The sequence below is a fragment of the Castanea sativa genome, chromosome 12 (genome assembly GCF_040712315.1).
Source record: "Castanea sativa cultivar Marrone di Chiusa Pesio chromosome 12, ASM4071231v1".
Classification (NCBI taxonomy): Eukaryota; Viridiplantae; Streptophyta; class Magnoliopsida; order Fagales; family Fagaceae; genus Castanea; species Castanea sativa.
This window is the reverse complement of record NC_134024.1, coordinates 5323315-5348349: the sequence shown is the minus strand read 5'-3', so window position 1 is coordinate 5348349 and position 25035 is coordinate 5323315. Positions and strand designations below refer to the sequence as shown.

Sequence of the window (25035 nt, the reverse complement as noted above, 5' to 3'; positions counted from 1 at the left end):
GTGAGTATGTGTTTGGGTTTTCTTTTCTCACAATCCTAAAAATATATAAGGATTATTTTAAGGGTCGTCATAGAGAGCAAAATTGCATAAGTGTGAAGCAAAGAGTTGTTCATGCAAATTGTGACTGGAAACCTAGTTTGCCCTAGTTCATCTTGAAGAAGCTGCTGTGTTTGTACATCGTAGGATTTTGTAACCAAGCAACTTCGTGATCTTCATCATGTGATAAATTGAAGAACTTTGCAGCCAACATTCTTCTCAAGTTGGTGATCAAGTTGCGTACTAGGATTCATGCATTGATTGGTTAGTCATGTATTGGGAGCTATGCATTAAAAGGAGAGATTGTCACTACAGAACAAGTCTAATTGTGTATTGGGGTAAGGGTTCAATTGTAGGTTGGTATAAGGTACTGGAATTCCTTTGCTTGTAACCGCTTGTTATGATAATAGTGAATTCTTGGGAGTGGTGATCTTAAAATCACCAGGTGGAGTTTTTGTCTTGGAGGTTTTCCCCATTCGTAAACAAATCACCGTGTCAAATTTATTTTCCGCTGCATTTTATTTTTAGTTGCTGATTTCTTTGTGCTGCCACGTAAATTGTATGTTAAATTGATTAATTAATAAACTTAGGTAATTAATAAATTAATTCATCACAAGGGATCAAGGAGATTCTAGCCTTTTACCCCTATTTTTAAAAATATTTGGCAATATGCCCCTATTTCCAAACTATTTAGGTCCATGCCCCTGTTTTGAAACTCGATTTCCTCACAATCGAGTTTCAATGAAGAACTCGATTGGTTTTAAATTGAGTTATGCCCGATCAAACTTAAAAGAAAAAAAAAAGCATGGAACTCGAGTTCCATTGAAAATGCTGGTATAGGAGTTACTAACCGCCGCTATAGGTTTTGGGCTGATCAAACTAAAAAAAAAAAAAAAAAATTGCATGAAAACTCCGCTATAGGTGTTACCGAATGTTGCCATAGGTTTTGGGCTAATCAAACTTAAAAAAAAAAAAAATTGCATGGAACTCGAGTTCCATTGAAAACGCTGCTATAGGTGTTACTGAACGTCGCTATAGGTTTTGGGCTAATTAAACTTTAAAAAAAAAAAATTGCATGGAAACACCCCTATAGGTGTTACTAAATGCTGCTATAGGTATGGAACTCGAGCTCCATGCATTTTTTTTTTTTTGAAGTTTGAGTGCCCCATACTCGATTTTTTACCAATCAAGTTCTTCATTGAAACTCGATTTTAATAAAATCGAGTTTCGAAACAGGGGCATAAACCTATATAGTTTGGAAACAGGGGCATATTGCCAAATATTTTGAAAAATAGGGGTAAAAGGCTAGAATCTCCAAGGGGTTAATACATTTTTGATCTATTAAGTGGTATCAGAGGAGACATACTTTGATTAGGTTTTAATCTTTGTTGTGTGATCCATTGACCCCTGTTTGTTATGAATAGAGGACAATATCTTATTATACCTCCTTTATTTGATGGAACTAACTATGCATACTGGAAAGTACGCATAAAAGCTTTCTTGCAGTCTTTAGATGAGAAGGTGTGGCAAGCTGTAGAGATTGGCTGGATCAAGCCAAAGGAAGTGCTGGCCGATTGGGATGATTCTAAGATCAAGGCGGCCAACTTCAACAGCAGGGCATTGAATGCCTTATTCAGTGCGGTCACAAATGAGTAGTTCAAGAAGATATCCTCCACTGAAACTGCAAAGGAAGCGTGGACCATTCTCCAGACAACCTATGAGGGAACAAAGGCTGTCAAATACTCGAAGCTTCAGAGGCTCACTACTAGCTTCGAAGAGATTAAGATGGAGGAGGATGAGTCATTTGATGAGTTCTATGTCAAGCTCAAGGACATAGTAAACTCAACCTTTAATCTTGGGGAAACCATTCCCAAACCCAAGATTGTGAGAAAGGTGTTCAGATCTCTAATTGAGAGATTTCATGCCAAGATTACCACTATTGAGGAATCAATGGACATTGACAAAATTCCTTTGACAGAGCTAGTAGGCAATTTGCAGAACTATGAGTTGGGTTTAACAAGGATAGGGAAATTTAGTAAGGGAAAGAGCATGACACTGAAGGCCAAGAGCAGTGACACAGATGAGTCTTCCGACAATGAAGATTCTAAAATGAAGTCTTATATCACCAAGAAATTCAAGAAGTTCATGAAGAATGCCAATGCAAAAGGCTTCGGCAAGGACCATAGACAGTTGAGTTCCTCTCAGTCTAAGAGCCAAGACAAAGGGAAGAAGGATGCTAGAGATGGCAATTAGTACACTGTTCCCTTAGGACCTAAGTGTTTCGGGTGTCAAGGCTTCGGTCACATGAAACAAGAGTGCCCTACTTATCTCAAGTCCATTGGGAAAAGCAAGGCACTTGTTGCAACTTTAAGCAACACTGAACCTGAGGATGGTTCCGAAAATGAAGATGACGGAATCCTAAATGCCTTCACTGCCACTGTCAATCCTACTAAGAGGATTATGGAAGATGTGGATGAGGAAGAAGACTTGGTGGAGTCAAAGTTTGAGAAAATAGATGAATAAGATGACATCCACACTGCCTATGCAAAGTTATACAAGGTCTCGAAAAAGCAGGAGAAGTTGTATAGGTTGGCTACCAAGAAGCTCAATGATGTGGAGCTTGAACGAGAAGAACTCTCCACAAAGTTTGATAAAGCCAATCAAATTATAGGAGCACTGAGGTTTGAATATAATTTCTTGGCTGAGAAGACCAAGAAGCGTGAAGCGGAGCTGTTTCAAGTCAAAGCTCAGTTGGAGAGGACTTCAAGTGCAAAGCTTAATAAGATGTTCAGCCTTTAGAAATCTGCTTTTGATTGAACTAGTTTAGGGTATGATTTCTCCTTTCTTAATATTGCTTCTTCTTGTACTACTGTTTTTGTTTCTCTTGCTAATAATGTTGAATCTGAGAGCAATAATGTTAAAACTGTGATAGCTAGTGAGAACATAGACAAGGGTAAATCTATCTTAGGAGCACTCTCTAAGCTTGCTAAGAAAGAAACCAAAAGCCCTAGGACTTGAATGGTTGCAATTCTTTCCCCTCTCTGCCAGCTTAAGAATTTGCAAAAAGGAAAGGTTCCTCCAAGGTGTGGAAGGGAAAAGCTCTAAGTGATTTAGTCACTTCTCTCTCTCTCTCTCTCTCTCTCTCTCTCTCTTTGTGTGTTTGTATTACTTGTGTGTTTTGCTTTATTATTTTGAGTTAGTCTAGTTTTTATTCATTGGTTTGTTTAACATATTTTTGTTTGTGTGTTTTCAGTTTTGCTTTATTTTGTTCTTTTTAAATATATAAAAAAAAAATTGAAAAATCAGAAAAATACAAAAGCAGTGTGTGTTTGTGTACATTGGTACTTGTGTACCTTGAATGGCCAATGAAACAAAGTTTTCTAAACTTTGTAACTCTTGTAGCTTAGATGAGCATCTCTTTGCACAACTAAGCAAGTGAGCTTTGTGGTTCATGTTTGTAATGTGTAAGATTAAGTTATCTCTTGTACTTAACACTTATATCACTCTTTTTTACAGAAAGGACTAAAAAATTCTAAGAGAAATGCATAAATAACCATCTCATCATTGTTGTCTGTCAGTCATGACATGACATCAGTATGCTTCGGCATAGCAAAAGTACAATGTCAAAAGCTTAACATCATTGGGTATTTCTTTTCTCTCTTTTATATGCCCATGCATGATATGCTTTAAGAAATATATGCAAAGAAAAATTATAGTTAAAAGAATAAAAATGTTTTAAAATATGATTGCAAGTGTGTCTTTTAGGAGATGTGGGAATTATAGGATGTACCTCGAAGGTGATAGTCCCCATCAAGCAGTTATGATCGTGTGTGAGTTAAATTGATTTACTCATATCTTAAATCATCATAACATGTAGACACTTATGCAATCTTGTGATGTTTCTCACACACAACACGCAATATTCTTTGCTACTTTTGATATATGTGCAGGTACAATGTGATTTGGCTATCACAAGGTTTACATGTGTTAGTGTATGCCCACTAAACTGCCTTGACTTTTTTTTGAAATATAAAATTGGTTAGGCTTGTTTAGTGATAGGCCAAAAATGTATTGACCTCTTGTGATGAATTAACCAATTAATTAGTCAAGTGAATTAATTAGGTTCAATTACATGCAATGAGCGTGGTAGCACAAACAAATCACCAAATAAAGTATAATGCAGCAGAAATTAAATTTGATACGGTGATTTGTTTATGAATGGGGAAAACCTCCAAGGCAAAAATCACACCGGGTGATTTTAAGGTCACCACTCCCAAGAATTCACTATTATCAAAACAAGCGGTTACAAGTAAAGGAATCCTAGTACCTTATACCAACTTACAGTTGAACCTTTTCCCCAATACACAATTGGACTTGTTCTGTAGTGACAATCTCTCCTTGTATTGCACGACTCTCAGTACGTGACTAATCAATAGATGCGCGAATCCCAGTATGCGACTTGATCACCAACTTGAGAAGGATGTTGGCTGCTAAGTTCTTCTGTTTATCACACAATGAAGATCATGAAGTTGCTTGGTCACAAAACCCTACGGTGTACAAACACAGCAGCTTCTTCAAGGGAAAGAATAACTAGGGCAAATTCTATCTCTGGTCACAATTTGCATGAACAAGACTTTGCTCAATACTTGCGTAACTATGCAACTTTTGACGGCCCTTAAAATAATCGTTATATATGTTTAGAGTTGTGAGAAAAGAAAGCCCAAACATACATTCACAGATTAGATGAAAATCACAACTAAAAATCTGGTTTTCATAAATCTTGACAGATACCCTATCTATCGAGCAGCTGTCGACAGATAGGGTATTTATGAAGCAAAGAGTTGTTTATGCAAATTGTGACTGGAAACCTAGTTTGCCCTAGTTCATCTTGAAGAAGCTGCTGTGTTTGTATACCGTAGGGTTTTGCGACCAAGCAACTTCGTGATCTTCATTGTGTGATGAATTGAAGAACTTTGCAGCCAACATTCTTTTCAAGTTGATGATCAAGTTGCGTACTGGGATCCGTGCATCGATTGGTTAGTCATGTATTGGGAGCTATGCATTAAAAGGAGAGATTGTCACTACAGAACAAGTCCAATTGTTTGTTGGGGTAAGGGTTCAACTATAGGTTGGTATAAGGTACTAGGATTCCTTTGCTTGTAACCGCTTATTGTGATAATAGTGAATTCTCGGGAGTGGTGACCTTAAAATCACCTGGTGGAGTTTTTGCCTTAGAGGTTTTTCCCATTTGTAAACAAATCACCGTGTCAACTTTATTTTTTGCTGCATTTTATTTTTAGTTGATGATTTGTTTGTGCTGCCACGTACATTGCATGTTAACTTGATTAATTAATAAATTTGGGTAATTAATCAATTGATTCATCACAAGGGGTTAGTACATTTTTGGCTTATCAATAATAGCCTATATTTTATGTAACAATATAAATAAGTTATTGTGATCTACTGGGTAACAGTTAAAAAAACTTAATGAAAGAGGTTAAAAAAGCTAAATGTAAAATTAGAGCGCCACATGGTAGGAGCTCATGCACTCCCGCATGAGGTCTCTACTTATATATATGTGTATATATATATATATATATATATATATATATATATATATATATATATATATATATATATATATATATATATTGATTTACAATTCTTTCACATCTTATACATAGTTTTCCCATACACAAAATGTCAATTCTCTATCTTTGTCTTTCTCATTTTTGGAAATTTTTTTAAATATTTTTATTGCATCTCTACTTTAGGTTGGATGAATTTTTGTATTATTTGAAACTCACCATTGAGTTGATGTGATTAAGTTTTGTGTTTTTAAGTTGTTGTCTTTTTTATTTTCTTTGATTTCATAGATGTTATCATAATGCATTATAAAGATAGCATACATGAACATAATGTTATTTTATTATATAACATGACTAGGATGACTTGGATAATTTGGTGTTAACTACCACACACACACACACACACACACACACACACACACACACACACACACACACATATATACTATTTTTATTCCCGGATTATTTTCTATAAATTTATTATTATCTTCTCTTGCATTCTCTCTTGAAAAATGGTTATTTTCTTTCTCTTGGTTTTTTATTCTTTCTTGCAACTCTATTTTATATTGATGAATCATTGTGATTTTTAAAACTCTATTTTTGGGTTCATACGTTTTGGTTTTGTATTTTTTAGTTCCCAATCACAAGTAATCTTTCTCTCTCTACAATAAAATTTAAGAAATAAATTATACATATTCAGTATAAGCTTGATATGAATTTTGATTATCATGATAATCTCTTTTAACAGAATGAATATGTAATTTGAATAATTTATTTGAATAAAATACACATACACACACACACACACATATATATTGCTTAATTGTATAATCAACCTCATGCAATTCCTTTAAAAGTAATGACGTTAAAACAAATGAATAATTGCCCTAAAGATTACATTTGTATATTTATAGCCATTGTGTTTAGATAGACTTTCAATAATGGACCGAATAGGAACAAGATGGACCAAATAGGACCGAAGTAGACATTATGGACTGAGCAGGACCAAATCAGACGGAAGTGATTAAGTGGACCGAATAGAACCAAAGTGGACCGAATGGAATCAAAGTGGACCGAATGGCCTGGATAGGACTGAAGTGGATCAAAAGTGGACAGAATGGACGAAATAGGACCAATGTGGACCGAATAGGACCAAACAGAACCAAGGTCGGCAGAATGGATCGAATAGGACCAAAGTGGATAGAATGTATTGAATAGGACCGAAGTGGAAAGAATAGGACCAATGTGGACTGAATAGCAACAATGTGGATTGAATGGATCGATGTAGACTGAATAAGACCGAATGAATCGAATTGGACGGAAGGGGACTGATTGGACTAAATAGATACAATGTGGACCGAATAAGACTTTTGAATATTTATCATTTTTGTTGCATTTTTTGGGCTCATATTTCTAATGTCTATTTTAGTATTTTATTGTATTTTTAACTCAAAACTAAACAGTTTAGACCAAATATAATAAAATTTCATACTTTTCAACTCAAATATTAAGAAAAAAAAAAGAATTTTTGAGCTAAACTTGAAAAGAAAAAAGGCCCAGTTAGTCTAAAATGGACGGAAGGAGGACCGAAATTAACCAAGTGGACCAAATTGGACTAAAGTGGACCTAATCGGAATGAATAAAAATTGTTTAATTTTTAGGGAGAAGAAATTATCTTAAAATTTTTTTAGAGAAAAAACTATACATTATATTCCAATACAAGATAATTATTTATTCCCACACATAATGTGGGTTTACAACCAGTGTCAATAACTACAACTTGCATGTCTCTCCACTATTTCCTATTTCTATCCAAATTCAATAACTACATCAACATCTAACATCTCTCCCACTGCCCTCCCCCCCCCCCCACCCCCTCCGTTCTGCTTCTTCCATTATCTTCAAAAAAGAACTGTACTTGGTGCAGTGGGTCTTACACTGTTACTCAAGATCACTCTGGTAATCAGTTAGTAGGATTTGCATTACTTGTAAATTAGTTGTTGTATTATGGGCTATTAGGGATAATTTGTCTTTAGCCTGGGATGCTATCATCGTAACATTACTCTTGAAATTGATTCGTTACTCATTTTTACATTTCCAATTACTGATTGAAATATGTCTTCACCCCTTATTGCATTAATTTTTGTTTGTCAATATAGCGCGCGCACGCGCGCGCACACACATATATATATATATATATATATCGTGAAGAAACATATGTGTACATTGTTTAGGGCCTGTTTGGTATGCAATTTTAAACAACAGTTTTCAGTGTTAAAATACTGAAACACGTATTTCCATAATACTTTTTAACCCACATATACTTTTACAACACTTAAACAACAATGTTAAAAACCTCTAAGGGCCCTTAGCTTTTTTGGATTTTAACAATAGCCAGGCTTTTTGTTTGTATTTAACCTGCCAAATGTATTTTGTTCATTTATGGGAAGTCCAGGATTTGAAAACCACTTTTTTGATAATTGGAAGTTTGGAAACGTAGGAATTTTTTGATAAATTGGAAGAATTGTAGGGGAAAAAACCGTAGCATTGCCCGAGAATAATTGCACCCATGGACTTGTAGTAATAGCCGTTCGATGAGTCTGATTAAACCAACCCGAACCTGAATCACAAATTTGGGGATTCCCGCCATAACTAACTGAATCAAAGAATTTTTTTTTTTTTTTTTTTTTTTCAGGAACCTTCTTAACAACCCACTCAACCGTCATGCTTCCCCAATTCCCACACCACATGCCTCTCTCACGCGCCCGTAACTAATTCCGGCACACTCCGTACTACTCTCCCAACTAAGGGTGTATTTGGATATGGCTTATTTTGTTGAAACTGAAAAATTATTACTGAAAATACTATAGATAAAGGTAAAAGTTCGTTGAAATAGTACAGTGGGGCTCATAAATAATGCCAAAAAGTGCAATGGGGCTATAAATAGTAGCAAAAATAAGCTAGTGAAATAATTTTCTTTTTTCATTTAAACCCAAATGCACACTAAGATTCACATATAAATATCTAAATTCCTTCATTCCCCATAAAATGCTTAGGTTTGAATTATGTAGGTTTTGTTGTTTTGTTGTTAACTTGTCCCTAGTATTTTTTGAGTCTGATAGTTGGACAATAATTTTTGTTTTGAATGGTTATACTGAGCTTCTGTGGACAAAGGTTTTTTGCTCAAGACTTGTGTCGATTTACACGAGCAATGGTACAGTAAAGTATGAATCTTAGCCGAAGCAAGGCCCATGTGTGATGCATAAAGGGCATTCAGTGGATGGTTCCACAAACATACCCAAGATACTTGGCCTATGTTTGAATTCTTTTATGTTTGTAGATATTTGGCATTTTTTTTTTCTGACCTCTCCATTGGATTCTCCCTTGCAGGGAGTGACTCCATTTTCGGGGTGATATGACTCACTTTTCTTAAGTTGATTTCATTGTGCCATTGGTAAATTGTTTTTTGTTCCCTTGTTTCTGTCATGTGACTGTAATTTTTCTGTGGTGAGGCCTAGCCCATTAAAGCTTTGATTTCCCAGTTCAACCACTGTAACTCGTTCCTAAACAATCTGGTCACAAACTAGTGCTATTAGTTAATTACAAATTTTTCATAATGGTGCACTAGTGAAACAAGTTTACCAGAGAACTTGCATTTTGAATCTCTATAAGTTTTTATATTTGTATATATAGATTTTTAAAAGACAAACATTTATATATATATATATATATATATATATATATATATATATATATATATATATATGGGTATGTTTGTCTTAACTATCAGTAATGATAAATCACTAAAATTAAATTTTGTGTTAAATGCACTTATGCGCTCGTGCTTTTATTTTAGAACATAAAGTCATAAACTATTAAACTCTGCTAATGTAGCAAATATTACCCTATATTTGTTTTTCATTGCCAATGTTGTAAATAGACTTTGGCATTGTACTAGCATGACCCCCATTACTCCATATGCAATGTAACCTCTTTTTGCTCCTAATTATCAAAAATTTGCAAAGAAGAGGTCTAGTTGCAACAACATAAAAAGTTTAGTTGTCTTTTTGTTACAATACCAATCTTTATACACTAAACTAGAAAAACTGGGTTCTAACTTGTTACTGTTGTTCATATTTTTCCTACCTAAAAATATGGACCTAACATATTTGAAAGGTTAAGTTTCTTCCCATGGACAAAGACTATCTTCATATGGACGTTGATTGTATCAGTTACCTAATGCACTAGAAGCTTTGAATCCATCTAATTATTGGTTCTACAATAGTATTTATCAACCATTCTATTTAATTTTGGCAAACAAAAGCCACAGAGAAACTTTCCACCGACGTATTAAGTTATTAACAACTCCTTGAAATACCAACACATCCAATCAGAGACATGGTGTGTTCAATTAGTTCAGAGCTTGATCAATTGTGAACAGAGATGAGCGATGAAGTAAATTGTAAGAACAACGTACAGGTTTAGTACACATACTAATTCAATCTATTGGTTGTGCCGTAGTAACATAGAATTGTAATATTTTCTCATTGAACTGGTCTTATTCGTTGAAACTTTAAGGCACAGGGTAGTAGTTAAAGAATAATTTGGCAATCAAAAAGAAAATTGTTAATAATCGAAGACTGAACAAGTCCATATATCATTCACATATGGAAAACCATAGACCTATTTAATGCGTCTTATCTATAAATAGACATGCCTTCCATGCAACATTTCTCATCCCTCATCCGAAACAAAAATATATAGAACAGAAGATAAGAGTAAGCTTGAAATATGAGGAAAGCTTACATTGTAACTGTTGCCCTCTTCGCTTTGGCATTCTCTCTTGCCTCTGCCTCTGACCCCAATCCCCTGCAGGACTTCTGTGTTGCACTTAAGGACTACTCTGAATACTCCAAATCAGCCGGTACAAACTTTTGTTTTTCTTTTTTCAAGTTTTTTCATTATTTTTTTCATGTGAAGAATCTACACTAACCAGAAAATTAATGGAAGAAATATTATTAGCTACCTGGCCTTACTATTTTCTGCAATGAAGTCTTAGGCATTCTTTTTAAAGTGTCCATAACAAAATTTCATTTATGCAGTATTCGTTAATGGAAAGTTCTGCAAGGATCCAAAGCTTGTCAAAGCTGAAGATTTCTTCTTCGAGGGGTTGAACATTGCTGGGAACACAGATAATAAAGTTGGGTCAAACGTCACTACCGTGAATGTAGACACATTACCAGGCCTCAATACTCTTGGCATATCCTTGGCTCGAATCGACTTTGCCCCATATGGAGAAAATCCTCCCCATACTCACCCTCGTGGCACTGAAATTCTAGTAGTCTTGGAGGGTACTCTTTTCGTTGGTTTTGTAACTTCCAACCCAGATAATCGTCTCTTCACCAAAACTCTAAATAAGGGGGATGTGTTTGTCTTTCCAGTTGGTCTCATTCACTTCCAATTCAATGTGGGAAAAACTAATGCAATTGCCATTTCTGGTTTAAGCAGCCAAAATGCAGGCGTAATCACAATAGCAGATGCTGTCTTTGGATCCAATCCTCCCATTAATCCTTATGTTCTCACCAAGGCCTTCCAACTCGACAAAAATGTGGTTGAAGAGCTTCAGAAAGAATTTGGAGTTGACAATTAGAAAAAAATTATTTGCAAGTGCATTGAAGCATACTAGTCATTTTGCTATGTTTATCTCCTTGCAATCATAAATAGAATAAAATAAAACAATTGCTTATGTAATTCATTTTAAATTTAGAGGGTTTGGGATGTAATAAAAGATTGTTGGGTTACTTTATGTAATTCATTTTAAATTTAGAGGGTTTGGGATGTAATAAAAGATTGTTGGGTTAAGTAACTTCTACTCATTTTTCTATTTTTCTATTAATTTATGCAGTAAAACCATTATTTACTAAATTAAAAAAAAATTGCATAATGTATTAAGCTATAGTTTATTTAAGTTAGATTGAAGTTCAACTTTAGTTAAATGAAAAAAGGCTACCGAAAAAAGGCTACCAAAAGACAGGCATAGTTACATAAATTGAATACATCCATTTTCAGCTCATATGCTATATCCCAAGCTAGCTTTGTTCAGGGTGGTCATTAAGAAATTTAAATTAAACAAAATTTGAATAAAATAAAACTTGAATATATTGACATAAAAAATAGTCGCATATACATAAAGTTTTAAAATTTCATTCTACAACTTTTTCATATTTTGAAATTGTTGTATGATAGCTTCATTATTAATGCTACCAGCCACATATTTTTCAATATAAACAACCAAAATAATCATTAAACTACTGATTTCCCTTTCAATTACCAACATCTTGCCTAAATATGTAACAATATAAATAAGATGCATCATCATTTTTTATGATATGTTCCAACTAATATTTTGTATTATTTAAAATAATTAGGATGGAATCAATGCAATGCTCCACTAATTTCTTTTTTAGAGAAATCATGGCTAAGAGTTTCACAAGAACATCTTTGTAAATATGCTCTTTATATTTTCTCTCAATCATTAGGATAAAAAGATGAGACTTTTTCTCATAGTCTAAAATCTAAAAGAAGATTATTCAAGTGAATATGAATTTGCTTAGAAGATAAATTTTACATTAAAGTTGATTTCCTTATAAGAAATTTGTCCATAGTGCTAACAAAAAAAAAATGGTAAGCTACAAGTTCATTCATCATATTCAACTTAGGCATTAAACCGTTACATTAATCATGTTCAATAAAGTATTGAGGTATTATTTTAGTACATATGTGTATGTACAAGATGTATCACATGAATCCAATAAATTCAGCTAAAGACTTAAGCAAGCACTAACTAACAAGTTATTGGATAATATACATATTTTATAATAAAAAATGTAGAGTTTGTTTAGACCCTTTAAACCATAATTGAATTAACCTAGTCAACAAGCCAAGTTATTACTTAGTCCAAATTCCAGATCTAGGTTAACACAATCATATAATCATATCAATGTAAAGTGCAGAATATAAAAACACCAAGATATGATGACCTAGGAAAACCAAACCGGTAAAAAACCTGGGGAGGATTTAACCTAACTATCCTCAAGGTAAACCTGAATCCACTATGAAAGAATTAAAGTGTACAATAGAGACTTAGACCACTAACATCCTATTGCTACCCACTAGTAGAACTTACTGACACGACCACGTGCAAGCTCCGAGGCCACAGACTCCTTCTTTCTTGGATTCTCCAGCAAGTACAAGCACTCCCGCTTGTGTATCTTTAAACTCTTATGGCAGCAACTGAATGATCATCAAGTTCTTGAAGCAATCTCCTTCTTGATAATCCTAAGCTTGTGTGAAGGCAAGCACCTCTCTGATCTCACAAGAGATCCACACAAACAGCAATATGAGCAACTTTAAAAGCGTGACTAGGGTTTGCCTTTTATACCTAGGGCAAAACTTAAAACCTTACACGTCATATGGGCTTAGAGCTGAGTTGGAAAATCTGTAGAAAAAACAATCTGCACGACTTTCGATCGGTCGAGTCTAATTCTCGATCGATCAAGTTAGGAAAAAATGCACAGTAACTTCTGCAGTTAACTCAATTCCAACTTTACATAAATCACATACTTTGAGCAAGTCCAAAACACAACTAGACACCCGTTTTGATCATGGTTTGCCAACAATACATATTAGAGTTCTAATACATTAGTTCCTTAGTACTTAGAACCTAACAAACTCCACCTTTGGCAATTCGTGACAAAACACAACTAAAAGCTCAAAGTTTACAAAGAAAAGCCCTTTACAAAAATATGCCCATTAGAACAAATCCAATCTTAACTACTATCTATCAGTTGTAAGTGTAGACAGCAGCTTAATTGAATCAACCTGTATATTTCCTGAAACACTAAACAAAACGCATAAACGTATGTGTGGAAAATACAAGTAAATAAACATAACATTCTTGATTTCACAAAAACACACAATATAGACAAATATCAATGATATTAATGAATAACTCATAATCATAAGTTTATAAGCAGTGAAACAAGAAACAATAAAACTCCCCTAACAGAAGGAACACCTGTAGAAGAAGAAGGGGGAACAGTTCTAGAAGACTTAGCTCGAGGGCGTTTAGAGCGCTCTCTCATCTGAGCAGCCCTTTGCCTAAGGAAAATGGCACTTATAGGAGCAATAACATGGACAGGCTCAGACACGGGGAAGTCAAACAAACCTAAAAACAACAAAATCCTATGAATGAAAATAGGATGAAAGAGAGCATGAGCAGTAGAGGAACTCCTATACACTTCGTTCAAAGGACGAAGAAACAGATGAGGAAAACTAATAGGAGCATCTGTAACCAGAGCATACAAAAATGCACATCGCTCCAAAGGAATGGTGTGCAGATGCAAAATAGGCCACGGGGAATGACACACTATCCTAAAGATAAGATAGGTAGACTCAGCGAGCTCAATAGAAGTGATCCGAGGATCAGAACCCCACCGGATAGAAGTACCGGTGATGTAGGACATGATGTCGTCTAGGGGAGGAGACACATCATAGGGGTAAACAGGATGTTGAATAAGAGGTACCCCAAGAGCATTAGCCATTGCTGAAGGAGTAATGATATACTCATCACCACGAATCCAACTCCTCACAAGAGTGCCGGAATTATAGGAGTGAACAGAGAGGTTCGAATAGAACTCTCTAATCAAGATGGCTGGAGGAGGTGCATCAAAATCCAAAAGAGACAACCAGCCTCTATGCTCAAAGTTTGCCCTAATGGCAGGATCAATCTCATCTAACAGAACCCTACGCTCAGCCCAAATCTTTATGTTAGTGTTAAGATTCTCAAAAGTCTCTCGGTACTTCTCACTCAAGAACCTATCTCTCTCAAAGGAAGGAACAGAAGTAGAGGTGAATGTCCTATTGGCTCTAGTCTTCCTAGGAATGGTGCTAGAGAAAGAAACAGAGACACAAGAGAAAGAACAAAAACAAAACACAAGGGTAGACTGCAAGTTAGCATAAAAAAAAAAAACTAAATGATGCATGAACAAATAAATGTCATGATGCATGCTCTAATGCAGTGACAAATAAGTTCAAATTTGTAAATTGAGAAACACAAAATTGACTTGAGCATAGTGTTTAAAAAAAACTCTAAAATTTTCAAAAAACATTTGTAGAAATTTTACTCAATTGACCAATTGATCATCACACAAAGTAGAAAACAGTTTATAATGATCAATTACATCAAATCAACAAGCCAATTTCATCAATCCAACCCAAATTGTACAAAATCCCCAATTCGGAACAAAACAAGCCCCAAAATTTTCAATTCTTCATAAAATACGAAATTGATCAAATTAAACATTATGGATCAAGATAATAGCATTATAGGACAAAAACCCATCAATCAATTTCAGACAATAAGGCTTGAATCATCAAATATCCCAAAAATTGCTTAATCCGAAAATATCCCTTAAAATGCATGAATTTATGCATGTACCATGAAATAAAATGCAAAAGGAATGGTATAAAGGTCTTACCGGCCTTTGGAGAGAAAAACCTTGCAAAAAGAATGGAGGAAAACAACAAAAAATTAATGGAAGCCTTGACTGGTTTGTATAGAGAGAGAAAAGTTGAAAAACTTTTTGAAAAGTGGATGAACACGTGAAAAGAAGACTCTTTTAAAAAAATCTCTATACGATTTTTGATTGATCAAAAATAAATTCGATCGGTCGAAAATGCTTCAATTGATCGAAAACCAATCGAGCACCGATTGAAACAGACAGTGGCTAACCAAAAAATTTAATCACAATTTCGATCGATCGAAAAACATGTTCGACTAGTCGAAATTCTGGAAAACTCAGTTTTTGAAAAAATAAAACATATTTATGTAGAAACTACTTAAAGCATTGAATTGTATGGATAAAATGCATGAGTATGAGATGAAATACTTTTCAAAAACACAAGTTTTGAACCCAGTTTCCCAAAAATATAGATTTTCAAACATTTTCCTTGAATTCTCAAGCATCAAAATGATTTTGCAAAATTCTCAAAACATTTTCAAACTTGGTTGGTCAGACCAAAAACACACACAATAACATGTACAAAGTTTAGCAAAGAATAACTTGTGTAGTGTGTATAACTAGTAAAAGCTTGAGAAACATGTGAGATGATATGTAAGTAAAAATCAACCACAAAGTCTTCAAAATTCATCATAGAGAATGTAAAAGAGATTATCACCTAAAGAGTTACATAATATAACTCTCACATCTTCTAGATCATAAGCTTGTAATCATGTAAGTTTCTTAAGTTTGCCTCATAATGTACACACAGATTTTAAGATTTTCAAAACTTATTAAATAAAAGCCGGGATAATGTACACACCAATTTTATGTATTTGATTTTTGCATTAAGTCCAATAATGTACACACCAATTTTAAGCTATTAACCCAAGGCTACACCTTATATTCTTTTTGTGCATGTGCTACACTTTCTCGAGCACAAAATCTTACGATATGCACTAAGGTGTTCATGATTGGCTAGTGAACAGTGGTGAGATGGTTATTTATGCCTTTCTCAAAAGGTTCTAGTCTGACAGTTAAAGACTTATGACTTCAAGATCACGACAAAGCAGTCAGAGACTACAAACATCTTCCCACACAACATGCACTTCAAAGCTTCAACTAGTAAAGTGCAAGAAATAAGCTCATCCAAGCTAAACACAGTACATAGACAAGTTGTGTGTAAATAAATTGACCAACCTTGTTTTCAAAAACCAAGAAAATAAATGCAAGAACACATTTGGCCCTTTTTTTTTATATAATGAAAATTAACAAAAACATCCTAGAATGGAATGCATGAATGTTATGCAATGCAAATCCTAGAAAACAAAGAGACAAAACAAACAAAATGGTCACTAAGAGTATAGCGATGAAGCACAAGGACCATGAAGGCTAAGAAAACCTAGGGACACAAAATCACACCAATGACTTGACGAAGAGCTTCAAACTTGCTTCCATCAAGTGGTGTGGTGAAAATGTCAGCATTTTGACGTTCAGTAGGAATATATTCAAGAACAACAATCTTCTTTTCAACCAAATCCCTAATGAAGTGATACTGAATCTCTATGTGCTTAGTCTTAGAATGTTGAACAGGGTTTTTAGAGATATCAATAGCACTAGAATTATCACAATAAACAACCATGGTGTCTTGAGAAATTCCATAATCATTCAAGAGCTTTTTCATCCAAAGAAGCTGTGAACAACAACTTCCGGCAGCAATATATTCTGCCTCTGCGGTAGACAGGGACACAAAATTTTTCTTCTTACTCATCCAAGCCACAAGATTAGCTCCTACATAAAAACACCCACTAGTGGTGCTTTTTCTGTCATCAGCATTACCTATCCAATCAGAATCAGAATAACCAGCAAGAGATAGATTAGACTCTTTGCTATAAAACAATCCATAGTCACAAGTGTGAAACTTTAGGATTAGATTGAAATCTAGAACAAACACCAACACTAAAGGCAATAACAGGCCGACTAGCAGTTAAATACAAAAGACAACCAATCATTCTTTTGTATAATGTAACATCAACAGACTCACCTGACGGATCATTGGGTAGTTTTGCATTTGCAGCCATTGGTGTTCTAGCATGTGCAGCCTTGTCAAGTCCAAATCTCTTGACTAGATTTCTAGCATACTTTGCTTGGTTGATGTAAATTTTCGAATTTTTTTGCTTTCCTGCAATCCCAAAAAATAATTCAGTTCACCAACCATACTCATCTTAAACATCGCCTTCATTTCATTTGCAAAAGATGTAGCAAGAGAGTCATTAGTAGCACCAAAAACAATATCATCAACATAAATTTGAGCTACAACAAAAAAAATTCTTATCCTTTCGAATGAAGAGAGTAGTATCTGTAAATCCTCATTTAAAGCCATGCTCAGTAAGATATGTAGTTAACCTATCATACTAAGCCCTTGGAGCTTGTTTCAAGCCATTGAGAGCCCTCTTCAACTTGTAGACATTTTTTAGTCTGTAAGGATCAACAAAACCCTTTGGTTGTTCAACATATACCTCTTCTTGCAACATACCATTCAGGAAAGCACTCTTAACATCCATTTGATACAACTTGAAGCTCAAATGACTTGCCATGGCCAAAAGTATCCGAATGGATTCCAATCTTGCTACCGGTGCAAAGGTCTCATTAAAATCAATTCCTTCCACTTATGTGTATCCTTGAGCAACAAGTCTTGATTTATTTTTGATAACAGTACCATGTTCACCAGACTTGTTCTTAAAGATCCACTTAGTACCAATGACATTTACTCCCTTTGGTCTAGGAACCAGTTTCCATACATCATTTCGAACAAATTGATGAAATTCTTCAGGCATAGAATTAACCCAATCAGCATCTTGAAGAGCTTCATCCACCTTTTTTAGCTCAAATTGGGACAAATAGCATGAGTGAGTAATGACATTCAAAGCTTTGGATCTCAGTCTCATGTTATCATTCAGACTACCCAAAATATTTGTGGCAGGATGATTTAACTTCACTCTAGAAGATGGTCCTTTGACCAGAGATGTGGAGGTACCCTTCTGTTTAGATGGAGGACTAAGCTAACTTTGTATTGGTTGGGTATCATGCACTGGTATGGATGGTTCTGAACTTGATGGTACAGAGACCGCATCATTTAGCACCAACAACTCTTCCTCAGTATGCTTCCCCACATAATCATCAGGTAGTGAATCATCAGCTTCCAAGATCTTTTCTTGAACTAGAGTAGTGTTTTCTAAAAGGCTATCAGGACTTAATTCATCATTGATCGCTACATTTGAAGATTCCATGACTGTTTTAGTTCTCAAATTGTACACTCTGTATGCTCTACTAGTGGAAGAGTATCCTAGAAAGTATCCCTTGTCACTCTTTGTATCAAACTTTTCTAGGTTCTCTCTATCACGCAGAATGTAGCAATCATTACCAAAAATTCTGAAATATTTGACAACGGGCTTCTTTCCTCTCCAGAGCTCATAGGGAGTTTGCTTAGAATCAAGTCTGAAATACACCTGATTGATTGTATGGCAAGCAGTGTTGACTGCTTCTCCCCAGAAGGACTTAGGCATCTTCTTATTGTGTAACATAACACGTGCCATTTCTTGGAAAACTCTATTCTTCCGTTCCACTATCCCATTCTGCTATGGTGTCTTGGGAGAAGAGAACTCTTGATATGTGCCTTGATCATTGCAAAAGGTAGCCAGTTTTGAATTTTCAAATTCTCTTCCATGATCACTTCTGATTCTGGCTATCACGGTACCTTTCTCAACTTACAATTTTTTACACAAATGAATCATTTTTTCTGGAGCCTCAGCCTTGTCTTGCAAAAGCACAACCCATGTATATCTAGTATAGTCATCTGCAACCACTAGGATATACCTCTTTCCTCCCAAACTCAGAACTCTAGCCGAACCCATGAGATCAATATGTAATAGCTCTAAAGGTCTGGTAGTTTGAACATCAGTTACAAACGGATGTTTGGACTTCACTTGTTTACCCATCTGACATGGTCCACATATGCATTTTTCAATCTTCTCAAACTTGAGCAAACCAATAACTGCATCACACTTGGAAATCTTCTCTAATTGTTTGTGACTTGCATGTCCCAACCGTTGGTGTCATAAGTCAACTTGATTGATCATTGCACTAAAACATTTGTTGCTTATACTTGGTGTTATACCATAACAATTATCAGCTGTTCTCACACCAATACACATACAATCACCTCCTCCATCGAGTATCTCACACTCATACTTGGCGAAAAGAACATTCAACCCATTATCACAAATTTGACTAATGCTGAGTAAGTTAGCTTTCAACCCATCAACATACCAGACATCTTCAAAAACTGGCAGCCCTGGGATGTCCACGGTTCCAATGCCACTAATCACAGACTTGCTTCCATCACCAAATGTGATTGTACCAATCTTTCCTTCAAAGAGAGTCTTGAATAAAAATTTATTTCCTGTCATATGCCTAGAACAACCACTATCCAAATACCAGAGACAAGAATCACGTGCCTTTAAGGTGATTAAAGCAGTGTAACACAAATAATTATTGTCAGACACAATTATATCAAGATGCTTAATGGAAGATTTAATGAAAGTAACAAGGGACAAAAACAACAAGTAAACAAGTTGGCATATATGCAAAAAGATATTCCAAGAATCCATGAAAAACAAGGGTCAAGGATCAGCTTAGAGATCGAAAGATCTACACATAAGAGCTACTCACTCTGATACCACTTGTAGAGTTTGTTTAGACCCCTTAAACCACAATTGAATTAACCTACTTAACAAGCCAAGTTATTACTTAGTCCAAATTCCAGATCTAGGTTAACACAATCATATAATCATATCAATGTAAAGTGCGGAATATAAAAACACAAAGATTTGATGACCTAGGAAAACTAAACTGGTAAAAAACCTGGGAGGATTTAACCTAATTATCCTCAAGGTAAACTTGAATCCACTATGAAAGAATCGAAGTGTACAATAGAGACTTAGACCACTAACATCCTATTGCTACCCACCAGTAGAACTTACTGACACGACCACGTGCAAGCTCTGAGACCATAAACTCCTTCTTTCTTGGATTCTCCAGCAAGTACAAGCACTCTCGCTTGTGTATCTTTAAGCTTTTATGGTAGCAACGGAACGATCATCAAGTTCTTGAAGCAATCTCCTTCTTGATAATCCTAAGCTTGTGTGAAGGCAAACACCTCTCTAATCTCACAAAAGATTCACACAAACAGCAATATGAGCAACCTTAAAAACGTGACTAGGGTTTGCTTTTTATACCTAGGGCAAAACATAAAACCCTACACGTCATATGGGATTAGGGCTAAGTTGGAAAATCTGCAAAAAAAATAATCTACACGACTTTCGATCGGTCGAGTCTAATTCTCGATCGATTGAGTCAGGCAGAAATGCACAGTAACTTCTATAGTTAACTCGATTCTAACTTTACATAAATCACATGCTTTGAGCAAGTCCAAAACATAATTAGACACCTGTTTTGATCATGGTTTGCCAACAATACATATTAGAGTTCTAATACATTAGTTCCTAAGTACTTAGAACCTAACAAAAAATATCGATTTTAAAATATGTCTTTTGACAACACAATTTAAAATATCACAATTAAACATTTGATATGAGCTTTTAAGCTAATTTGTTTGTTTAGACAATTTTTTAGAAATGCTACGTTCACAATATTTTCATAACAAATCCTAGTTGCCAATTGTCTTATTTATTATTCCGCTATGCATGATATTGACATAATATTGATGTTTGTTTGTTTTAATAAGGTTTGTTCATAATAAATCTAATTAATAACTTGGGTTTGAAAGTTGTTAATTCTATCAACCGGGGTCTTAATTTTCCAACAACTAGTTTAAATTTACATATCATTAAAATTGTCTTTTTGTTCACTAGTAACAACCTGTCACTTAGAATTTGTTATAAAAGCGTTGAGGACATGTTATGAACATAACATTTCTTGCAATTTTTTGGTTCAATCTTCAATGGACCAAAATTTTTTAGAAGTGAAAATTTATTTTTAATGGGAAATTTTTTATTTAGGATGCTCAAGTTTTTTTTTTCTTTCAGGGTGGTCAACAACCCATATTAATTTAGAATTTTTTTTTAAGTATAAAATTTATTTATTTATTTTCAAAATTGAGGGTGGTCCTATGACCACCCTTAATTATACATGCCCCCCCCCCCCCCCCGGTAGCTTTGGCCATCGCTAACTGACTCACGTAAATTGTGAGCAACACTATTATAATTAAATTGTAGATGAACATGAACCAAGGGAGTCAATTTCGTGCCCAAGATTGTCTCAGTTTGGTCAAGAAAACGAAATATTTCAGTACTGATTGATATTGGTGTACCGTTTTAGGATTATTGCTATTTATATATTTATATACATATACATATATATATATATATTTGAATTATTTATGTAATTATGAATTTATGAATTTTTATGTTTATCAACATAAATTTTAAAATCAACATATTTTATAAGCCTGTATATTAGCTTAAGTACATTAATCAATATATTAGATTAAATAAAATGTTTTTGAATAGTTTTTTTCAATATATATATATTAGATACAAGCTGGTATAGCTAAAATAAGCCGGTACAACCTAGAATTTTTTTGGGTACATTTTGGAGGAGTATTAGTACCAGTTTAATGGCTGGTACGGTATATTTACCTAGTACTAGTATGATATAAAATCTACATGAACTTGTTCTAGCTTCAATTTGACGGCCACAATTACAGAACTCAATAAAATAAATCTTCAAATTTAAAACCAAAAACTTAATCCATTGAAAGTATGACATAAAATCTACAGGCTATCAAACACTCAGACCATAGGTTACCATCATTTAGACTACAGCAGCAGCAGCTAATTCTATTCAAAAGGATGAAAATTTTAAGACACTTTATAAAATACTGTAAACTAAATTCCCAACTTGAATACCAGATTGTAAACTAAATATTTGATACTGAAATTGACATGGTTAATACTGCACATTTTTTGAAAATTATTAATTAAATCAAGTTCAAGTAATTTAATTACTGGCATAAATTGGAGATTGTAGCCCCTTTGAGAATATAAGAGCTTTGAACTTGAGAGTTTTAACTATTTTTTTATTGTTAAAAAAAGAAAAAGTAATAGGAAATCAATGGTAAGCACAAGTGCACAGAATTTTTTTTTTTTTTTCAAAGTGAGTAGTGATAGACAGCAGGGATAATTCAAATTTTACTATATAACCTTTATAAATTCATGTCAAACAAAACAAAACAAAACAAAAATATGTTATCGTTTATTATGTTATTGAAATCCATCAATTACATTCATTGTTATGTCAATTTGTTAACTCATTGTAATAAAAATATAGAGTGGCTTTAGCATCAAGGATAGCTTATTTATAATGCAGGCACCTTGTATGAGTTTCGATGATGAGATTGCCTACTCCAAATTTGTATTGGTCATGTGAGTTGAAAAGTAGTAAAGATAGAAGTGGTTAAAGAATATTAATTTCTGAGTTAAATGCAATACATTTTTTTAATTAAATTCAAATACATAAGTGAATTTAATTTAATTTTCCTTTAAAAAAATACATTTTATAGTGTACTAGTCAATATAGATTATAGACATAGATATAATTTAAGCACATTCAAAAGCTGTATTTGAGTTTTGTCTATGAATAATAATAAGCTAGGAAGACCAACCAAATTTATCACTTTCTTTATCTTTTATCTTTTTCTTCTTTTATCTTTTTTGGCATAATATGAATTAAAAATAGTGTAAGTTGAGAGTAATCAACACATTAACAATCAGAGTTAATTTCATTAAATCAGATTTGCAATATAACAAAGCTGACCATAAGCTCAAACTGAACTGAAGTCAATGGATTACACTATCTTCCATGGTGTAGGGAAGACTGGATAGCTTGATGTTGTCAACTTGACGCTATCCAAAAGTTAATGGATTACACTCTGAAGTTAAGATAAACATCTGAATTTTGAAACCCAGGCATATACGATCCAACATATTCTTGAAATGCAGTCACAACTATCACATTCGTACCTAGCTTTGAATCCATCTAATTATTGGTTCTACAATAGTAATTATCAATTATTCTATTTGATTTAGGCAGACAAAGCACAAAAGTCACACAAAAACTTTCCACCAAAATATTAACTTATTAACAACCCCTTGAAGAAATACAGACACATCCAATCAGTTGAATACACATGATGTGTTCAATTAGTTCAGAGCTTGATCAATTTTGGACAGAGCTTGACCTATTAATTCAATCTATCGGTTGTTAAGATTGGTTGTGCCGTAGTAACATAGAACTGTAATATTTTTTTCATTGAACTGGTCTTATTTGTTGAAAATTTAAGGCATGGGGTAGTAGTTAAAGAATAATTTGCCAATCAAAAAGAAAATTGGTAATAATGGAAGACTGAACAAGTCTACGTATAACGTATGGAAAACCATAGACCTATTCAATGTGTCTTATCTATAAATAGACATGCTTTCCATGCAACATTTCTCATCCCTCACGCGAAGCAAAAATATATAGAACAGAAGATAGAGTTAGCCTGAAATATGAGGAAAGCTTACATTGTAACTGTTGCCCTCTTCGCTTTGGCATTCTCTCTTTCCTCTGCCTCTGACCCCGATCCCCTGCAGGACTTCTGTGTTGCACTTAAGGACTACTCTGAATACTCCAAATCAGCTGGTATGAACATTTGTTTTTCTTTTTTCAAGTGGTTTCATTATTTTTTTCATGTGAAGAATCTACACTAACCAGAATATTAATGGAAGAAATATTATTAGCTACCTGGCCTTACTATTTTCTGCATCAAAGTCTTAGGCATTATATTTAAAGTGTCCATAACAAAAATTCATTTATACAGTATTCGTTAATGGAAAGTTCTGCAAGGATCCAAAGCTTGTCAAAGCTGAAGATTTCTTCTTCGAGGGATTGAACATTGCTGGGAACACAGATAATAAAGTTGGGTCAAATGTCACTACCGTGAATGTAGACACATTACCAGGCCTCAATACTCTTGGCATATCCCTGGCTCGAATCGACTTTGCACCATATGGAGAAAATCCGCCCCATACTCACCCTCGCGGCACCGAAATTCTAGTAGTTGTGGAGGGTACTCTCTTTGTTGGTTTTGTAACATCCAACCCAGAGAATCGCCTCTTCACCAAAACTCTAAATAAGGGGGATGTGTTTGTCTTTCCAATTGGTCTCATTCACTTCCAATTAAACGTGGGAAAAACTAATGCAATTGCCATTTCTAGTTTAAGCAGCCAAAATGTAGGCGTAATCACAATAGCAGATGCTGTCTTTGGATCCGATCCTCCAATTAATCCTGATGTTCTCACCAAGGCCTTTCAACTCGACAAAAATGTGGTTGAAGAGCTTCAGAAAGAATTTGGAGGTGACAATTATTAGAAAAAAAAAAATGTTTGTAAGTGCCTTGAAGCACTAGTCATTTTGCTATGTTTATCCCCTTGCAATCATAACTAGAATAAAATAAAACGATTGCTTATGTAACTCATTTTAAATTTAGAGGGTTTGGGATATAATAAAAGAATGTTGGGTTAAGTAACTGTTCCTCATTTTTCTATTTTTCTATTAATTTAAGCAGTAAAACCATTATTTACTAAATTCAAAAAGAGGAAAAAAAATTGCATAATGTATTAAGCTATAGTTTATTTAAGTTAGACTGAAGCTCAACTACAGTTAAATGAAAAAAGGCTACCAAAAAAACAAGCACAGTTACATAAATTGAATACATCCATTTTTAGGTC

The 25035-nt window shown here is 34.3% G+C and overlaps 2 protein-coding genes across 2 annotated transcripts; both read left to right on the top strand.

Annotated features, from left to right (window-relative positions):
* Positions 1–10359: 10359 nt before the first annotated feature.
* Positions 10360–11494, top strand: LOC142620974 (germin-like protein subfamily 1 member 14). Its single transcript, XM_075794295.1, has 2 exons — positions 10360–10548; positions 10727–11494. Exons 1-2 carry the CDS (start codon positions 10416–10418, stop codon positions 11272–11274), a joined length of 681 nt encoding a protein of 226 aa, XP_075650410.1. The 5' UTR covers positions 10360–10415; the 3' UTR covers positions 11275–11494.
* A 12275-nt stretch (positions 11495–23769) lies between these two features.
* Positions 23770–24804, top strand: LOC142621055 (germin-like protein subfamily 1 member 14). Its single transcript, XM_075794372.1, has 2 exons — positions 23770–23947; positions 24126–24804. The coding sequence occupies exons 1-2, from the start codon at positions 23815–23817 to the stop codon at positions 24674–24676; spliced, it is 684 nt and encodes a 227-aa protein (XP_075650487.1). The 5' UTR covers positions 23770–23814; the 3' UTR covers positions 24677–24804.
* The last annotated feature ends 231 nt before the right edge of the window (positions 24805–25035 follow it).

Coding starts and splice junctions, on each gene's coding strand:
- LOC142621055 (XM_075794372.1), top strand. CDS start 23,815: ATGAGGAAAGCTTACATTGTAACTGTTGCCCTCTTCGCTTTGGCATTC. Junction 23,948..24,125: donor TGAATACTCCAAATCAGCTG/GTATGAACATTT, acceptor TCATTTATACAG/TATTCGTTAATGGAAAGTTC.
- LOC142620974 (XM_075794295.1), top strand. CDS start 10,416: ATGAGGAAAGCTTACATTGTAACTGTTGCCCTCTTCGCTTTGGCATTC. Junction 10,549..10,726: donor TGAATACTCCAAATCAGCCG/GTACAAACTTTT, acceptor TCATTTATGCAG/TATTCGTTAATGGAAAGTTC.